General features: G+C 36.9%; 1 protein-coding gene across 3 annotated transcripts in view; it reads right to left on the reverse strand.

Moving 5' to 3' along the window:
• NKAIN2 (sodium/potassium transporting ATPase interacting 2) overlaps positions 1 to 21,040 on the reverse strand; it is a 517,183-nt gene that overhangs the window by 260,994 nt on the left and 235,149 nt on the right. For all 3 annotated transcript variants that reach the window (XM_030944619.1, XM_030944620.1, XM_030944618.1), the window contains exon 2: positions 20,776 to 20,913. In XM_030944619.1, the coding sequence (XP_030800479.1) occupies positions 20,776 to 20,913 (138 nt within the window). The remainder of the gene's footprint in view (positions 1 to 20,775; positions 20,914 to 21,040) is intronic.

Here is a 21,040-nt window from a genome sequence, read left to right on the forward strand (position 1 = left end):
TTTCCATGATAATTAAATTCATGTAACAAAAATAAAAAGCAAGTCCTGAACTAAATTCTGCACCTGAAATATCATGAGAGTTTTGAAAGGGAGGAAGGTGTTGACAAAATAGATACTGGTTATTTTCAGGCTCTAAAACAAGTACTCCTCCAGTTATGCTGCTAATTTGGTGGTAGTGTTATTTCTTTTCATTTACCATGGAGAAAAAAATTCCTTCTTATCAGCATTACTTTTAGCCCTTAAGAACAAATTCTTAGCTAGTACATTCAGTTAAGTTCCACTGAAAGCAATAGCTTCCCATGTATCTACACCAGGGCTATAATCCAGACAAGGATTTTAAATCCTCGTGTCTGCTGGCCTGTGATAACTGTGTCATCTCTTTGTGACATCCTGTATCTGATACAGGCTAGACATTTAATAATGTGTGTGGCATCTAACATGTCATCTTGTTAGAAAAGGAGACAAAGCTGTAAGGACTCTTATCTGCAAGCTTTTATTTTTAAGATAATCAATAAACTCTTCCATAATAATTGTACCCCTGCAGGCTTCAAACAGCAGACACTGGACAGAGTCACAGTGATCCCTCTCTGTTCCCCAGGCAAATGAGGTAAAACTTCAGAGGGACTCTCCCACCTTTACAATCACAGAAAGAAGCCAGACAGGGAATATCAGAGTCTGAGACCGTTCTGCAGTTATGACAAGAATCCCCTGTGCTGAGCCTCTGCATGCCAATGGTTTGCTCTTCTGTTCCAGCAGCATCTTTCAGCATGCTGAGAGTGTGCATGGGGTGATGCTCCCACTTCCAGAGTCTCCAGGGAGTTTGACAGTCACAGGAAACCATAACAAAGATCCGGTCTCACCTAGTGCACGGTCATTAGGTGTTAGCATCTAAATGGGGGATCCCTTTGCAAAATGGCAGCCTGGTATACATCTGCCATAAAACACAGGTGATTCCTCATTCAGGTTTACTCTTGCTTTTCTCTCTGTGATTGCTAGGTTCTCTCACTTTTAACTTCTCTCTCCCAGTGACTATCTTATCCCACCATTGCTCCATTTACACACTGCTTAGCACAACAGAGCACCTTCTTGGTCAGCACTTAGAATTTACTGCAACAAAAGTGCTTAATAATGACATTAACAGGAGCAACTTTACAGACCGTGCATTTTACTGTGTGATAATTCAAATCCCAGCATTCTGACAAGAAAGCTTAGTTAAACTAAAAGGTGTGAAATTAGTCTGCAATTTTCCATAGAACGTATAATTTATTACTCACATAAGTAGGTGATAATACTCAGAAATGCCTTTTCAAAATTGAAAATGCACAGAAACAAAATTTTGTATGTTGGACCTTTTTATATCACAATTAATCAAAAGGTACTTTTGTAAATATATTCTACATACTCATGTAAGACAATTTCTTGATACCTTGGCTGCTAGATACCATTCTTAACAGTAATACTTTATCCCTCTCTGTAGTTTTGGTGAAGATAGTACCTAGTTCTGTTGTTCAGGTTGTTTCAGAACTCACATGAAAGCAAAGCTGCTTTACTTATGTGAAAAATCAATACAGTGAACTAAGAATATTCCACATGAATGTAGGATTTGCTTTCAACTTCAACTAATATTGAAATGCACAGGATTATAATCATTGGATTGTTTTGTCCCTCAGTTTTGAAGTTTTGTGCTTATTAAGGTAATTTAAAGGAATACTCCCAGGAAGGAAAGACATGCAGAGCAATACAAATTATTTCACATGTTGTGGAAATATTATCAAAAGTGGTTTTGCAAGATTGACCAGATATATTGGTTTGGTAAGATATCGTCAGAATTCCTGCTACAAGTGCACATCCTCCATATATCTGAAATGCAAAGTTATCATTGTGTTTATGAGGGTTAGAAAACTCAGTAGGCAAAAATCCTCACATTGTAGATTTGCATTTAAATTTGATTTTATTTAAAAAGAGAAGTAGTTTCTTCTGTTCTGTGATAGTTTTATAATAAATTCCAGCAGAAATTCTCTTTTCAGTCAATCATTTATAACCACAATTCTCCAAACGTGGTCACACTTATCTTCATACCTAAGTAATTCTGCTAAGTTCAGTGTTTTGCTGATAAATAGAAAGTTAAAAGGCGCATGTAGGTGTATGTAGGATTGATTACTTAGTTGTCTGAATATCTTTGTTCACTTCAGCAAGCATCTCATGACTCCACACAGCTGTCTATTCATAGAAAATTAAAGAACAGGTAGTTCTACTTCAAGTAGAAGTGAAATTAAAAACTTCTAATTGGATCTTGTGTTAGCATCAACACTAACCTTTTTTTACTTTTAACATCCTTAGTAGCTTGTTATAATATTCGTGATACTTGTTAAAGGCTGTGGAAACTAGTAAAATAGTGATATTCTGTACACATTTTATTCTTCCAAGTAAAAGAAAGGAACTTTTAAATAAAAAGGTAGAAGTTAATATTCAAGTAATGCCTGGCATTTTGAGGACTGCAATTTTTACTGGAATCAAATTGAGGTCACATATAATTTAGTTACAGCAAAATTCTCCTTATTTGGTAAAAGCAGAGGCAAAATTTTGGATAAGTGTTTATTCTGGAAGGACATACAGAGACAGAAAACTTACAATTGGAGAAGCATTTTAAAATAAGTAGCTAGCCAAACTGCAGCTATTTATTACTAAAGATGTTGTTCCCTGGATTAGTGAAAGGAAAGAAAGAGAATTTCAATTACAAGCATTATCTGTTATGTATATTAAAAGCATTCCATTTTCATTCATAAGGAGTGGATTAATAGCATTTCTCCTTCTGGTAGGTATAAATATTTCATCTATAGCTCAGGAAGACTTCAAATAGTTAAACTGTTAACAATGTCATTCTCCATTCTCTTACCATGCTACTTCTCACAGAAACTTTACAGCAGGGAAGCCTTAGGCAGGTGAGAATCAGATTTCACTGCAGCATAGCACACTCATTAAATGCTTTTCCAAATGTCCCCTTGTCATGTGGTTTTCTTGGGTTTGGTAATTAGAAGTATAACTGGAAGCAGTGCACTCTAGCTTCAAAGGGAGACATAGCAAGACAGAACTCAGCATGGCTCTCTTATCAGAAACACACAGAATCATGTGTGGAAAAAACCTCCAAGATCATTGAGTACAATCTTTGACTGGTCACCATTTTCTCAACTAGACCATGGTACAAAGTACCACCTCCAGTTGTTTCTTGAATGCCTCCAGGGATAGTGACCCCATGACCTCCCTGGGTAGTCTATTCCAATGTTTAACAACCCTTTCAGTGAAGTAATTCCTCCTGACATCCTACTTTAACCTCCCCCTGGTGCAGCTTGTGGCCACGTCCCCTTGTCATGTCACTAATTGTCTGGAAGAAAATATCAACGCCCACCTTGCTACAACCTCCTCTCAGGCAGCTGTGGAGAGCAATAAGGTCACCCCTGAGCTTCCTTTTCTCCAGGATGAACAACCCCAGTTCTCCCACCTACTCCTCATAAGACTTGTGATCCAGACCCTTCATTTACCCTTCCATTTACCTTCTCTGGACACACTTTGACACCTCAATGTCTTCCTTGAAGTGAGGGCCCCAGAACTGGACATGGCACTAGAGGTATGGCCTCTCCAGTGCTGGGTACAGAGAATCAATCACTTCCCTGGTCCTGCTGGCCAAACTGCTCTTGATACAAGCCAGGATGTCACTGGCCTTCTTGGCAAATCTCTTATCCAGATTTTATCAAGGTCTTTACCCATCCTGCCATAATCCTGTCCTTAAAGGTATGGGATTAACCCTCTTTTCACAAGAGTTGGTGCAAACCTCAACCACTTTGAATAATTTGAAAAGGGTTTTTACTTTTGATGTAAAAGATCAAAAAAAAGTAATGTGATTTCCTGTCTATGCTATACTGATCAGCTAACAAGTCCTAACAGGCAGTAGATCTTTGAAGAATATAAATAAATATATTCTACTAAGCCATTAATTTCCATATATAAGTTCTCAAAAAAAACCCCCATTGATAAGTGTAAATTCTTTCTAAGAAGTGAGAAGAAATAGTTCCAAGTATCAGTGAAATGAAATAGCAAACTATGCACAAGCATATTAATGAATATTTCTGGCTGTCTTAACACAGTTGTCATTGACATTCAGCACTCAGCACTCACCATGCAGCTTCAAATAGATTACATAAAAACGATGGAGAGACAGATGATAGATTATTTATTGAGAGTCAAGCCCTACAGGAAGAGGGCTAACATTTCTCTGATTTTTGTACTCCCTCAGGATAAAGGTTAAACTGTAAAGAAACGGAAACTGTCCTCCCATTCAAGTAATGGCAGGATCCAACTGCGACCAACTTGATAGATTTAAATGAAATAGGAAGCAACAAATGCTACAGTTACTTAGTCTAAAACCTTGCTCAAAAATCCAAACTCAAACTTGCAAACAATTCCCCACAGAATACTTAACACCAAAGCTGCCTTCCTGCGCCCCAAAAAAAAAAAAAAGAACAAAAACAACCCTTTTTAATAAGGCAAAATGAGATTTCACATTTGAGGTCTGTTTTCAAAGTGTATTTCAGGAAAAAAGAAAAAAAAACAATCCAACAAACTAAACCCAAAAAGTGTTAAAAGTAACTAAACAGAAGTCATCAAGAAACTGGCCTTATAACACAACACCAGCCCAGGATGTGTAGGAGCAATTCAAAGCCTACAGAGCCTTACATCTTTTTCCCTCATATCTCAGCTGAACAGTCATTATTGTATTGAGTAATTCTACTTTCCCCTACTAGTCTCCCCACATAGGTAGAGATGAATTATCTTGGTAGAAAGTAATTCATTGTCAAAACAAATATGTTACCATGCCAAATTTAAATTGTAATAAAATTAGGCTTCAAGCAATTACAAAACCAAATGAAAAATGCTAGTGAATGAGAACTATTTTGCTTCTGTCATGAGGTAAACTCATGGTTCAATTAGCAAACAAATGCAGCTTGAAGCATTCCTATCTCCACCCAGATTTCATAGAGAGAGACTGATGAAAGAAATCCTAACCATTAACATCAATACATGCCATTTTCTGTGAAAATGTACACTACTGGTAGTAAAAGCAAATCACAGTATTTGTTGGGCTAAACCTGTATAGTTGCTAGATGTCAAAGCTGATATGGGATATCTGAAAAGCACATACAGATACTGAAATATTTTGCCATTCAAATAGTGTCAAAATACTTACGTACTATTAGGCAACTAATTTAAAAATACTGTCTGTCCGACATACTGTTCTCTAATGTACCCCAAACTCCCTGGGAATATGTGACTGGAGCACTCTAGATTTCTGATCATAAGACAATATTTTGCAGCTAATCTCATCAGAATTCTTTTAATGACCTGAGGATTAAAAAAATGTGAAACTCAAGGAGTCTAACACTTTGTCCAGAATATATAAGTCAAAATTCAGATGTGGAACTGAAGTCAGTTATGTTCAACATGTACAATATATATTTGAACCAGACTCAAAGGAAATTAGTGGGGAATAACCCAGTCATAAGGAGTAGTAATTATGCCAAGGAGGCAGTCAAGCAAACAAACAAAAAACAAACAAAAAAGAACCCAAAACCACTCAAACAGAAAAATTGCTATCCCATTTGGTTTGTTGAGATAGGAAGGAAAACTTGAATTTCCAAAACACAACTGATGCTGAAAGATGATGAAAAACTACGATACTTTATCAGAGGAACTTGTAAGAAAAGTTCAACGGAGGCACAAAGGCCAATAAGAGGATTAAAAGAAATGAAAAAAGAGAAGGCACAAAAAACTCACAGACTTGAACCTTGAAATAATAATTTTTACAGATAGGTTAACTACAGCATGAGTCCTTAGGCAGCAGAACAGTGTAGACTCCATTTTTGAGAATGGGAAGTGAGCAGAGAATTTGCACCACAGCAAAGTCCAGGAGAGCAGAGATGGCAGAGTATCTCATTATTGCCTACATTAAGGAGCACAAGATCTAATACAGCTACCTAAGCTATTCAACAGTGAGGAGAGAACACGCATTAAATTTTGCAACTACTAAATGAAGGTTTTCTATAAAGAAACAGGGCCAAGAGTAATACAGTGTAACTAAGTCCATATTCTATTTATTTGATTTTACTCTCAGGATCACTCTGGTGATACATACACCTTTAAGGCAATAAAAAATCCTCATGTATTTAAGTCTGTTTCAGTCCTCATGATTTTTAATGCCAGAACTTGGCAGTTCTGTTTCCCAGATGACAGAAAGGGATAAATCTGCGAGTCTCATCACCTCACCTACTAGTGGAATGAAGACTAGTTTTATGGGAAAGGCAACATTGTATTTAAAATTCCTAGTCATTGTCATGCATGAACATTCGCAACACTCCCCTGACTTAACCAGAGCTTTTGAGTTTCTACAGACCCTCTGTGATGTGGTTTGTGCAGGAATCCTCCTACTATGCACATGTTTTAAAGTACAATTGAGTGCAAATAATAGCATATAAGGATCAAAACTTTTTTACCTCATTCCATGGTCAGTGCCTGTTTTCAGGCCTTTTGTGACCATAAATAAAGCTGGCCATTTTTAGAATCTGTTACCCTAGAACTCAAATATCAAATGGTAAAAACTCAGTGTCAATAAAGTCGTCAAAGAGACTTCTCACACAGAAACAGCAATGTATTTTAGAAACAGACACATCACAAAAGGCTGCTTATTCACACTGTGTCTACACCTATGTGAATTTAACAATGATATCTTTATGAGAGAAAAGCACTGTCAATCACCCTAAGACATTCAGACAAATGCATTGATATTGGTAGTAATTAAATTTATTACAAGGGTAAGTCTCTCAAGACAGAAATAGGATCTAATTTTGCTACAGAATTCAGAGCATCAATATGAAATAAAAAATTAGCTTAACAAGACAACTAAGAGGTGTAGGACCCAAAACCTTTGTACCATTTATGTCACTAAAAATATTTCAAATCTATGAATAGGTATTTCAAAAAGACTAAAGACAGGAGAGTGCTTCTTGTTTCACAGAAAGTAGAAGTAGTACCTAGGTAAAACTAAACTCATAAATAAAATCAGTGACAGGCTTGTTTCAACATTAAATTTGAAACAGGAATTTGCTCTTTAGGGAGATGCAAAATTAAATATGTAGAGTGCTCAGTGCCATAGGCTATGAATAACTTTTTGGTTTTTACTCACAACAGAAACATTTTGAAGATTACTTTAGATCTAGACTAAAAAAGTCAAACTGATTAACAGTGAGCTGATAAAATAAATGATGCCAATTTAATTTTTTTTTAATTTATTACCTATTCAAAGAATTTAGCAAAGGACACGTTTGTTTATGCATTACTTACATTATGCTATCCTTTAACAAAATTTTTTTCTAAGGAACAACATATATGCTCTTCCAAAAGAGGGTGATTTAATAAACTTGAAAACTTCTTTAGATATTTCTAATGAGTTCTGCCTTTTTTCCAGTTGGACAGTAAACCCACCAGCTAAATGTTTGCTTTTGTGAGCCATAAATGAAAGGAAAAACATTCACTGGTTTCAGAGCACAATCAGCACAGAATCTTTAACTGGCCTACTAGCTGATAAAAAACAACATGAAACCCAAAATTATTTATGTCTTATTCACCCAAAATTGATACTGAAATCAATGAAAACAGCTGCAGATCTTAATATAATAAATAAATAAATATAAATCTAACAAGCAGAAGATTGAAAATAGTTAAGAAATTACAGCTAGGAGCCAAGCTGAGCAGCAGCACTATTGGTTGCTTGAACTGGTATAGGGGGAATCATACCATTTAATTGTAGAACTAAAATGTTACTTTACTAGACTTGTATAGAAGAAAAATTTATATTGATATGTAAAATTCTGTCCTTAGAGGCATTTATAACTCAAATCTTACCTGCTGAGTTCATAGCACGTAAAATGCTGCTTCACTATGATCTAACCAATATGACTATATGTAGCATTAACTTCTATGGCTAATATACATAATAACCCATAAAACAAAATGCAAATAAATAGTGCCCTTGACAGCTAAATTATAGAGGTAGGGAGCATTGGAAATTTTGGAACATGCTTAATAGTGCATTTTACAACTCTACTCATTGTTTATCCTGCCTTTCAGTGTCATTCAGAAAATGTATCTCTATTGGTAATGTTCTCACAGCAACAGGCAAAACTTGAAAGAAGCACCATGCCCTGTTTCTTGTGGAGTTTTGGGAGTTGAAAACAATAATGAAAACATCAAAAATTTTAAAAGGTAAGTACAGATGGGAAGAGAAAAACATCTCTGAAATTCTGAAATGAAGATTTGTGACAAGATTTACAAGTGATTTTTAAGCAGGTTCTTGTTCAGATGGGGGAAAAAAAAGCCATATTTGGAATATAACTGAAGAAAAGCATCTCCATCTTCTCTCAGAATTGGAAATGAGGATTTGTAAATGAATAGGGTAGTACAGCTTTGTGTGATTCTCAATGCCCCTTACTTGTAGCATAACCTCAGGGGGACAATGAAGCTCACAAAAAAGAATCAGCCACATTTCTTAGAAAAAAAACCTCTTGAAAAAAATATGAGGATGGACTCCAGGTACTGTCAGGTCATCCTGTGCAGAGATATAAGACAACTATGACTAAAGTCTGCTTCATTCAAATTACTAAGGTTGCATAAATCTTAATCAGTTGGCCAGAAGAACTTGGTTTCAGTACAATACTGGTAAGCAGGGCTGCTCAGACTTCATTTAATTTAGAACTAAAACTTCATTTTAGCTACACGCAGTACAATGCCTTTTCAAATATACATGTAGAGATTAGCAACTGAATCAAGGTGAAGAAATTAGGGGGAGACATAGAAGTACAGAAGGAGCTGGAATAGAAAGAAGAGCAGCAGCAGAATTTTTGTTCTGTGACGGTATTCCACAACAAGCCCAGAGCCAGTTACAAAGGAGAGGCAGCACAACAGAGGAATGTGAGATTTGAGCAGGTAGTTTGGACTAAAGGCAATGTTTCCTGTTTTTTCTAATGTATATTGCACTGTGCTATAAAATGTTAATTAAAATATATTAATCCCTTGGAAGAAGAACAACAAGGGATACCAGTAGCCATTGCAACAGCCACGGAGCCTGACAAAAGAGTTATCACAAAACCGGGTTCAGGCATCAGCAGCTTTTCCCTTGCTGAAAGAAGGTACCAGCTTTGTCTGGGATAGCTATCTTCAGAATAGCTGGTATGAAGCTATGTTTTGTGTTGTTTCTGAAAACAGTGTTTATAATATAAAAATGCTTTTGTTGTTGCTGAGCAGAGCTTGCAGCTCTCACCCCAGCCCATCAGCAGGGAGGCTGGGAGTGCATAGGAAGTTGGGAGGAGACACAGCCAGGACAGCCAACCCCAACTGATCCTTGCAACACCCTATGCCATACGACATCATGATCAGTATATTAGGTGGGGGAAGAGAGGAAGAGGGGCATGTTTGGAGTGATGGCATTTGTCTTCCCAAATGATTTTTAGGCATGATGGACCCTTGCTTCCCTGGAAATGGCTGAGCTCCTTCCTGTCCATGGGAATCAGCAAATGATTTAGGTGGCTTTGCTTTCATGTGCAGATTTTGTTCAATCTCTTAAACTGTCTTCATCACAACCCATGAGTTTTCTCACTTTTACCCCTTCAATTCTCTTCTCTATTCCAGCAGAGAGGAGTGATTGTGGGGGGCACAGCTGACAGCTGGGACAGAGAGATACTGTCCAAAGACTGCTGTTCTATTTTTGGTTTTTTTTTTTCCTTCACAGAAGTATTCCACACTGTTAGGTAGCTCTGATTCCAGTCTTTATTCTGAGACTTTATAGACAGTTTGCAGCACCCCTATGCTTGCTGGATGCACTGGGTAAAACACAGGCTTGTAACTTGAGAAAAATGGATTCACATGATTATCTGTCACAGCCTTTCATCTGATAATGAGAAAATGTCTCAGACCTTTAATATTTCAGCTCCCACGTTTTAAAGCAGTGTGGGGGAATACTTTCCTACTCCAGTAGCATGACACAAGGGCAGAGACAGGTGGACAGATATCTCCATGAATGCATGCTATAAACACATAAAAGATCAAAAGATAGAGCTGTAACCTTTTAGACAAGCAAATGTCCACATAATTGATATACAGCAAGTAGAAGAAAATACTAAATAAACAATGTGAAACTACACAGTGACAAATACAGGTGTAAGTCTGGGAAATACAAGGAAACCTGATTACGCTAGATAAAGAGAAATATTCAGCCCTGAACTACAGAGGTCATCTCAGAGCAGTGGAAACATTACTTTATCCTTGCTTTATTTTTAATTATGTCTAACTGGCCAGGGCTATTGGGTGCTTAAGAGAATTTTAATATTTTCCACTGCAGTTTAGGTAGAGGTAGCAAACCCCATGGATTTAATCTCTAATCTCTTCCTTTACCTATGTGTTTAAAGGCTTCATCAGCAAAGTCATTCATTCTCCATGCTCTTTATAGTATTTCAACCAAGTGCCTATTAGACATTATTTTAGCAGAAAGTGTTGCTAGTTCTTCTAAAGAAGAAAAAAAAAAACAATCAAAAAATGAAGCACAGACCCCACTGTAGAAAACACCCATTTGTTATTACGGTGACAAAACAGAGGATCTAGTCTAAAGAAACAAAACTAAATGCAGAGGAACTTCATGTTTTCAACATTCCATGGTGAGCTCTCTGGTTTGAATGCAAATAAAGTTCAATATTCTTTATACATTGTTTTCAGTTCTACATGGAACTTTCCTCCTCAGTGATGGCTCCCTGGAAAACCATCTTCCTTTTCTGTGGAATGGGAGAGGGAGAGCCATTTTGAATGTCTACGTTTTGAATGTGAATACAATTCATTTTGAGAGAATAAAAGTTCTGGGAAAGGATGAATATAGCTGAATTCTACACCAGTCAAACCTGTCATGAGACTAATAAGTGTGGATTTAAATTAAAAATATCAGTCACTGAACAGGTTCTGCATAAAATTTCCTGGGAACCAAAGCTGCACTTAATTATATGATGCAAATTATAATCTTTCATCTTCTAATAATCAGCATTTTAATAACTTTAAAAAACAGTATTAGCTAAGTGTCTTTAAAAGGACTTTTTTATAATGGAAAACTTAAAAAACACTCTGAAAACTAATGAAAATCCATCTCAGTCTAAAGGAAAACAAAACTCCATGCAGAACTGTTCAAGTAAATTCTGTACTGGAGTCTTGTCCAGAGTGTTTTTAATCATACTTTCTGAAAATATATCAGATTAATTTTCAGGAATCAGTGGCTCTAAGAATCAAATAGATTTCATGTTCAAATAAGGGAGAAGAGTATATTGTGGTTTTTAAAATGCTGGCTTTTTAAAAAGTCTCTTGGAGTCTGGCCATTTCTCTTTTTCTCTTTAGAACTGTTTTCTGACAGCAGGGAACATCTGAGAAAGTAATGTCCTACACAAAACTTAGAGAAATCAGAGACTAAAGAGCTCTTATATGGGGATCACTTCCTTTTTATGTCTTGACTAGTTCTCCGATCAGCAGGGGGGGTTGTGGTTTTTTTTTTCCATTGTGCTTTCCTAGGGCTGGCAGATTTACTGTCTGAGTACTCTTTAATCTTCAAAGAATATTTTACACTTTTTAAAGAAGAGCCATCCTTTACATAATTTCCTTTAGATTAATTATTTGTACCCTCAATGCCTCACACCTAAATAAGTCCCAGTGAAGAGAGCAGACGAAAGTAGTCAAACTTCACCCAGATAATTACAGGAAAAAAAAATACTCTATCCTAAATAATACGAAAAGTTTAAAATCAAGAGTCAAAAAATGATGGAAAATGCAGAGAAATTTACTGTAGACTATCTTCTTTCATCAACTTCCATACAGTCAAGACAGATGCACTCTGTATAATATTATAGTGGAAGTGATTCTTGAACATATTTATTCAAGGCTTAGCTGAATCTCCAGGGTTTAAGAATTTGAAATCCATTGAGGTTTCTTGCAAGTTATCAAAATATATCTAAAAGGAGAGGTCAAAAGCCCAGGGTCATCAAATGTTAGACCAACTTTCTGGACTGATTATCAGGTAAATAACAGGATAATTTTTTTAATACATGTATTTAATACTCCACCAATAAGCTAATGGATAAGCATACAGAAAGAATTACTTTTTGAACACTGGAATAGTTAAGCTTTTGTTTGATCAAGTTCTGTACATGTTAGCCATTAGACTCAAAATTTGGATTAGTGCTATGACACTGACCAGCCAGCTATGCACAAACTTCTACTTCCTTCACATTCTCATCCCTACCCTAAAGCAGGCTAGATTCAGTCACAAAAGTAAACTGCTGAGCTTTTCCTTTTAAATATAAATTAAAGTACATTTGAATCAACAGCATACTAAAATGTAGTCTTTTAACACTATAGCAGCAAAAGCACTCTATTAAACAGCATACCTCCCTGTGAATCAAATCCCTTTCAGCATATGTTGTTCAAAGTCCAAAGGGCAATCTTCTACTTACATCCCTACTGATTTTTCACAGCATCTCCCAGACGTGAGCAAAACCCTCCAATAAAATAACAGCCAGCCAAGTTTACAAAGGTCATTTGTATGGAGGTAGCAACAATAGTAAAAGGACAGACTATAAAAATAATCCCAAACTCTACTCTTCCTTGGCATCCAAATTATCACTAATATTTTATGAGAATTTTTAAGAGAAAATGTTGCAATAATGTGCTCTTGTTCCCGGTATTTCTGAACATGGAAATATTTCAGAAAACACTGACAAGACTTGAGGAAGGACTACTGAAAAGGTGACCAGAATAAAGGACATTTTTTAAGAATAAGAGCTTTGAGAAACATTTTTATTGGACAAACATATTAATGAGTAAGCATTCCTCAACCAAAATATTAAGTATAAATTCTGGAATGAAAAGAATGCTAACATATTGAATACTTATCATGGAAAATGCCAAGGAAAATTTATGCTGCTATTCATGGCATGGAAAGCATTTCAAGAAAATGCCCTTATGCAGAACTAGTACACCATAAAATACCAGTGTTTCATTAGCATCAATTTATCTGGCATAACAAAAATTAAGCCATGAATGAAGCAAAGCTAATTCAGGGCTGAGGTGGATTCTCCAGCACTGTAAGTCTTAATTCATGTTATGGAGTTTTACCAGTGTCCCAAGCATGTTTCTGCAAGGTTTACTAGTCCTCTTTTAAGTTTTCTAGTTTTAGTTTGTATTTTTTCTTTGTCCTCATCCTCTTGGTCACACATTTTGCACTTCAAAGCTTTTATTTACTTCAATGCAATCCTATGCTGCATTATAGTTTTAGCAACTTTACATCTCCATTTACTTCATCAGACACAACCTTTCACAGAAATGTTTATTATAGCTAACTATCTCTACTAACTAGCTAAACAAGTGTGCTGTTTCTCCCTTGCTTTGTCTCCTCTTTAATTTGGGAGTTTACAGGGATGCTAAAGCAATATTCTACTGAAAGTGTAAATATGGTGCTTAGGGAGATGGTTCAGTGGTGGGTTTGGCCATGTTAGGTTAATGGCTGGACTCAATGATAATACAGGTCATTTCCAATCTTAATGATTCTGTCATTCATTGGTTTTTCATGAAGATGAGGATTAGCAAAAAATGGTTTTTTTTCTTGATCTTTCCTGAGGCAGAGTGACCACTAATATTTTAGTCACTGTTAGTTGATGACTAGATATAATTCTCTTTCTAAAAACTCATCTGTTTTTTTTTTCAGCTGAAAAAAAAAAACTATTTACATACCTATTTTTTAATCAACAGCCCCAAGAATAAAACTTTTAATCAACGGCCCAAAGAATAAAGCCCCAAGAGTAAACATTGAGGAACTATTCTGTTAAAATTTCACCTGAACATTTGTTCTATTTAGATGTAGGCAGAGCTTTCCATAATGGCCACTTTGGGGTTTGCTATCACCTCCTTGATCTTGCATAGTTTGTATTTTCTGAATGTTTTTGATTTTTCTGATTGAAAATGTAATGGTAGTGTGCTTATGATACAGCCACTTGAAACTAATGGACGACAACCTTCACTTTTCCTTCGCAAGTGTAAGAACATCTTAATACACATGCAGTTCTCAAATAAAAAGCTGTTCTCCCTGTTTAAGGCACATGGGAAGTTTAATTCCTGGAATTCTATGAAATCTGGGGAAATTACTCTTCTGTCATCATTATCTTTCGTTGCTTATCCCTGAGATACCTCTCTTGTTTGTTTGGATTTAACTTTTTCATTGGGTAGGTGTATATTTGGATTACTCCTGACATTTTAGTAATTACTTTTCACTGACACAGATTTTCTTACTAAGATGGAAATATAACTGTGGTCACATACTTCCTGGTTGATCTGGCTTGTAAGTACTAAAATATAAATCACATTGCATCACACTATTTTCTACCTGAGTGAAACAAATAAATCCTGAATTTTTTTATACTGAGAACAGGTTGGATAATGAAAGATGTTGCATACAAGTAACATTTCCAGTTTTAAGTGAAATTATTTCAGTCTTGTTCAGCTTGCCTTCTAGATCACATTCTGCAAAGATTTTAGTAAATAGAGTGACAGAATATCCTAAAATTTAATCATTTGGTTGCTGGAATTAGTGATAGTTGCAGGAAATTATTTTTTTCAAGCCCATTTGCGCCAGAAATACAAGCCTAAGGGGCCAGTCTTCTCTGAAATACAGTACATATAATAGCTAACTGTTTTGTTACTCACATTAAAAATAAAATTATCAGAAATCTATGTGAGTAATAGAAATAATTTATTCATTAAATACACTGAAATACAGAAATGAATATATAGGTATGAACACAACAGGGACAGAGACAAGACAGGGGTGTTTAATGCATTAATTCCCTATTTTTTCAACATGGAGGGTGGGCCAAGAGGGTCTCAGTGCCCTGAGCTGGAGGACCATGACTGTGAGAATGATCAGCTCCCTATTGATCTGGAATTTTGTGGGATCTGCTGCTCCAGCTGGATCCCTACAAATCTATGGGGCCTGATAAGATTAATCCAGATTCCTCAAAGAGCCAGCTGATGGCACCACAAAGATTCTCTGGATGATTTTTGAGTGGGAATCCAGAGAGGTTGACTTCCAGTTGACTGGAAGCTAGCTAACATAGTCCCAATTTTCAAAATGGCAAAAAGGAGGACCCTGGAAACTACATGTCTGTCAGTCTCACTTCAGTATCTGTTAAAATAATGGAAAATATTATTCTGGGAGATATTGAAAAAATGCTTGGAGGACAACACAGTCATCAGTCACAGCCATTTTCCCTGCATGAAGGGAAAATCCTGCTTATCAAACTTATTTCCTTCTACAAGAGGGTGACGCACCTCGTTGATCTAGAAATGCAAGGAAATGTATTCTTTTTGGACTTCAGCAAAGATTTTGATACTGTCTCCCACAGCAACCTCCTGGACAAAGCATCCAGTTCACAGCAGATATCCAGTAGATAATTGTGTTATGTGATGGGTGAGCAACACCCTCACGAGTTGGGCACAAGGGATTATAGTGAGTGGGGTGACATCAGGCTGGTGTCCTGTCACCACTGGGGTTCCAAAAGGCTCCATCCTCAACTCTGTGCTCTTCAATATCTTCATTTATGACTTGGATGAAGGACACAATGGAATACTAAGTTTGGCAAGGACACCAAACTGGGAGGAGCCATCAACTCCCTCAAGGGCAGAGAGGTCCTGCAGAGAGACTTTGACAAATTAGAGAGATGGGCAATCACCAGCCATATGAAATTTAACAAGGGCAAGTGCCAGATTGTACACTTGGGATGGGGCAACCCTGGTTGTGTGCACAGACTGGAGAAGGAGAGGCTGGAGAGCAGCCCCATGGAAAGGGACCTGGGGGTGCTGGTCAATGGCAAGTTGAACCAGCATTGCTGGTTCAGCAGTGGCCAGCAGTGCCCTGGGAGCCAGGAGGGCCAAGCATGTCCTGGGGGGCATCAGCCACAGCATGGCCAGCCAGGCAAGGGAGGGGATTGTCCTGCTCTGTTCTGCACTGGGGAGGCCTCACCTTGAACTCTATGTGCAGTTTTGGGCACCACAATATAAAAGAGACATTAAGTTATTAAAGAACATCCAAAGAAATGACAGAAGGATGGGGAAGGGTCTGGAGCCCCTTATAAAGAGGAGCTGAAGTCACTTGGTTTATTCAGCCTAGAAAAGAGGAACCTGAGGGGAGACCCCATTTTGGTTTTCAGCATCCTCACAAGGGGAAGTGGAAGGATCGGCACTGATCTCTTCTCTCTGGTGACCTGTGACAGGCCTTAGTGAAATGGCACACAGCTGAGACAGGGGAAGTTCAGGCTGGATATCAGAAGAAGGTTTTTTACCCAAAGGGTGGTTGAGCACTGGAACAGGCTCTCCAGGGAAGTGGTCACAGCACCAGCCTGAGTTCAGGAAGCATTTGGACAATGCTCTCAGGCACAAGGTGTGAGTCTTGGAGTGTCTTGTGCAGGGCCAGAAATTGAACTCAATGATCCTGATGAGCTCATTCCAACTCAGTACATTCTATGGTTCTATGATTCTAAGAACAACAGAAAAAATTTTCCCATTCATTTTTATCCATGACAAACTACTGAATCAAGGAAGAAACTGAAAAATATTATTATGTGTGCTTGAACAAGCTTGAACAAACAAGTCATCTTTTCAATGGCACAGCTTGAAACAGAAGCAGAATCTTTATTCACAGCCTCCTGTGACAGCCACCAGACAGAGCTACTACTAAAATGTTCAAGGTCATTTACTTAATTGTACTTATAATATTATTGGGCATTAGCTCAAAATGATTATGCAGAAAATTATTGCTTATGTTCCCAAATTATCATTTGCTCTGAAAAGTTGTGTAGAGCAGAGAAGTAATGTCTCTATGCCTCCTTCTATAAATAAATGTCTACATCTCAGTTGCAACACAGTAAATACAATTAAGTGGAAGCACTGAATGGTTTGTCTCAGAATGGAAAAGTACTTCATAAGAAAACCTTCTACAGAGAGCAGATTCAGGTAGAAGTCTGACTTCACAGACTTCAAAATTTTGTGTCTTGCAGGCTGACAAGTATGCACAATGACCATTCTATTTAATTTCATCATCCTTTTTGTTAAATGGTTTTACACATATTTTTTTCCCCTAACCGTTCTAAAGAAAGCAGAAGTAAAATAAGAGGAAAAACTTGTTTACTGAGCAGATGAATGAGCAGTAGAACAAGTTGCTCAGAGAGGTTGCAGTGTCTCCCTTATTGGAGATATTCAAAAATCATCTGGATGCAATCCTGTGCCATGAGCTCTAGGATGACCATGCTTGAGCAGGGAAGTTGGACCCGATGATCCACTGTGGTCCCTTCTAACCTTACCCATTATGGGATTCTGTGAAAATATATTTTTTAACAATTTCTCTGCTGAGCTTGAGTACATACATTTTCTTATTACAAATAGAACCATTATCTAGAAGACAAATCAGATTATGTCAATAAGGTCTATTAATGCCAGAACTCATTAAAAATGTTAAGCATAAGAATCCTTTTATTATAACTGTTTTATCTGAAAATTGGTTCTCTTAACAAGATTTAGCAAAACAGTCATCTGAAATGTTTTCTCCCCAAAAATCCTGGCCAAATCATTCACCATATGGAGACTGTCTTACTGTCTTTAAAATTCAGAAAGGTAGCTCAGAGGCTTTACAATTTCCCATGGCATGATTACAGTTGTTGGATAGTATCCTGGTATGTACATATGGGAGATGAACTGCTGCACATTTTCATGTGCTACTTTAAACATTTTTTTAAGAAAGGAAGATAATAAATTTCAATTTAAAACAGAAATATTCCAAACCTGCATTGGTAGAGTCAGGGCTACTTGTCATATAAGACATTAAGTAGATCCCACTAGGTGTGCTGAGCAATTGACCATATCTAGTCTTTAAAAAGACATAGATTAGTTCAACTGTACTCTCTGGGGCCTAATGGTTTGGCAGACTGATGATGCTGCAAGAAGCACAGACATAAGGTAATTGTAAGGTAATTGCCTCTTTGGTTTTTTTGTTTTGTTTTTGTTTTGTTTTGTTTTGTTTTGTTTTTTGTTTGGGTTTTTTTTGGTTTTTTTTTTCCCCATGTATAGCAGCAATTACATGTTAAGTAATGTACTACTAATAATCTATCCTTTTCTCACAGACTTAATGTGACCAGGTACAAGCTTGGAAGGGACCTTTAAAAACCCTTTAGTCCACTGCCATTGGCATGGATATTTTTCTCTAGATTTGGTTTTGCAAAGTCCTATCCAACATGGCCTTGAACACTTCCAAGGATCTGGCATAAACAAATTCTCTGATCTGTTCCAGTGTCTACCCAGCCTCATTGTAAATATTTTCTTCCTTATGTTTAATCTAACCCTGCCTTCTTTCAGCTTGGGCCTATTGTTCTTTTTTCTGTCACTACAGGCTCTGGTGAAAAGACCTTCTCTTTCTTATAAGTCCCCTTTATATACTGAAAGGCTACAATAATGTTTGCCCAGAGATTTCACTTCTCCAGGCTGAACAATTCCAACTCTCTCAGCCTGCCTCCCGAGGACAGGTGTTCTACCCCACTGACTGTTTTCATGGCCCTCCTCTGGACCTGCTCTAACAGGTTCATGTCTTTCTCTTACAGTGGGCCACAGAGCTCCTCTGTTGATTCAACTAAATAAAGGATGAATTTTTTATCATTGTCTTCTTATTCAAACAGCCTGTGATAACTGGCACATGCAGGTGTCTTTTATAAACTCCAAACAAGACAGTTGGATCTTAGATTGGTTCTATCCAAATCAATGAGATGATGCAGAGAGGCAAACTCTGATGAGCCAGATGGGCTCCACAGTTGGGGTGAGCTCTAAGAAAGATGTGTGCGAAAATTACTTAGAACAGTGTTGCACAACCACAGCATTCAGAAACTCATGTGAATGCACTCAATTTATAAAGCTGGCATTCTTCCTCATTCACAATGCATTTATCATAGTAGCAGGCCATTTAAATATAATTGTTTGTTTAGCTCAGTTATCCAATTTATGCCCATGCTTCGTTTTATACCACAGAATAGCCTTGGGACGGAACATTTAACCCTTTTTCTTTAACAGATGCTTGAATTTTGCATTTTTATTTTCAAGTCTCTTGTACTGGTCAAAGTACCAGAAAAGAAAGGAAACTCCAGTTCAAATGACTGCCAGTTTTGTAACTTGAAGGAAAACTAGATATTTAAGGCTTTCTACATACTCTTCAATGTTGATAGTAAATTTTTTGGATTATATTAAATTGTGTGCATGCATAAAGGCATCGCACATGTGGATACAAATTTTCTGCATACAGGAGATCACAGAGACAGAAACACAGACACAAATGTTAATGTATTTCTCCCAGCATGACAGTAATGTAATATGGATGGTAGCACAGGGGTAAAAGCAAAATCTTTCTATATTCCGAGTGACTATTGGTGTATGAAGGAACAGTTAAGAGAGAGACTTTGCAAAAGAGGGTACAGATTCAGTGGAGTTAACAGAGACAAGGGGTAAAGGCTTTAAAATGAAAGAGCAAACTGAGAATAGGTTTAGATTAGATATTAGGAAATCCTCTTCACTGTGAGGCTGGTGAGACACTAGAGAAACGTTGTCCAGAGAAGTTGTGGATTCCCCATTCTCAGAAGGGCTCAAGAGTGGAGTTTAAAACAATCTGGCCTACTGAAAGGTGCCCCTGCCAGTCTGGAACCAGGAGATCTTTAAGCTTCCTTCCAATGCAAGCCATTCTATCATTTTAAGATCCCCTTGTTTTCATCTGACATGAAAATATGGTTGTGTATGGGCAAATTTTTCAACTCCTGTCTCTCAAATGTATACAAGCTTTGCATGAATTAATAGCCAATTTTGACAGTAATTAAAAATTGTTATGAAAATCTAACAAAAGGTATTCTGAATGATGATTTTCAGAGTTGCTGTTATTTTCTCTTTGTAGAAGTACAAATGGCAAAAAACCCAAAAACCCAGAGTATGAAAAGAGGATTTAATTAATACTGCATTGTGCCAGAGAGTACAGACATACTAAGTCTGTGTATAAGGGGTAGCTGAATAAGAAAAGAAATGGATTAAAAATATTAATTAAGGTCCAAATCCTTATTTTCATACTGGAGCCCTCAGTCCATTATTTCTTCCCATAACATCATACCTCACTTCAGGTTGGATTATAAATTCTAGGAGTCATGTACATAACAGATAAGCACTCTAGCAACAGAAGTTAATAAGAATAATGAGTAACTATAATGAATCATGCCTCTGTTGGGGAGGTCCAGTGTATCTAGGAAAGTTACAGCTAACATTTAGACTAGCTCTAAATTCCCCTAATACTGAAGACATTGTAATTTCTTAAGCTGACTCCACTTGAAAGTTCATATTGTCATGCACTTAATGACCATATTGACTTTTAAATTTTGGAGACTGTTACCAGTTGATTATTGCAGGTGTCCCAAAAGCACAGTAAGTAAATGTCAAAATGCTACAGAAGAAAATTAAACCAAGATAAGATTTCTGTTTGCTTTAAGAATTATGCAGTTTGGAGTGTTTTTCTGTTTAGTTTTTATTTTTTTTCCACATGCACATCAAAGTAAGCAAATGAAATGAAATACTCACTCCTGTTATGTAACGAGGTCTATACTGGATGGTTCCAAATAAGCCAAGAATGACTATAATAATGTGTATAAAATTTGCGAGGATGGGTGCCCACTGATAACCAAGGAAGTCAAATATCTGCCTCTCGAGCACAGAAACCTATGATTAAAAAGCAAAAGCATAAATAGATTAGAACAAATCAGAAAACATATATAAAGGTATTTCCCCTTCCCATATCCAAGACAATTGCTCTGAGTTACAAAAATACTTGTCAGCAGTAAAATAA

The sequence above is a fragment of the Camarhynchus parvulus genome, chromosome 3, assembly GCF_901933205.1.
Source record: "Camarhynchus parvulus chromosome 3, STF_HiC, whole genome shotgun sequence".
Classification (NCBI taxonomy): domain Eukaryota; kingdom Metazoa; phylum Chordata; class Aves; order Passeriformes; family Thraupidae; genus Camarhynchus; species Camarhynchus parvulus.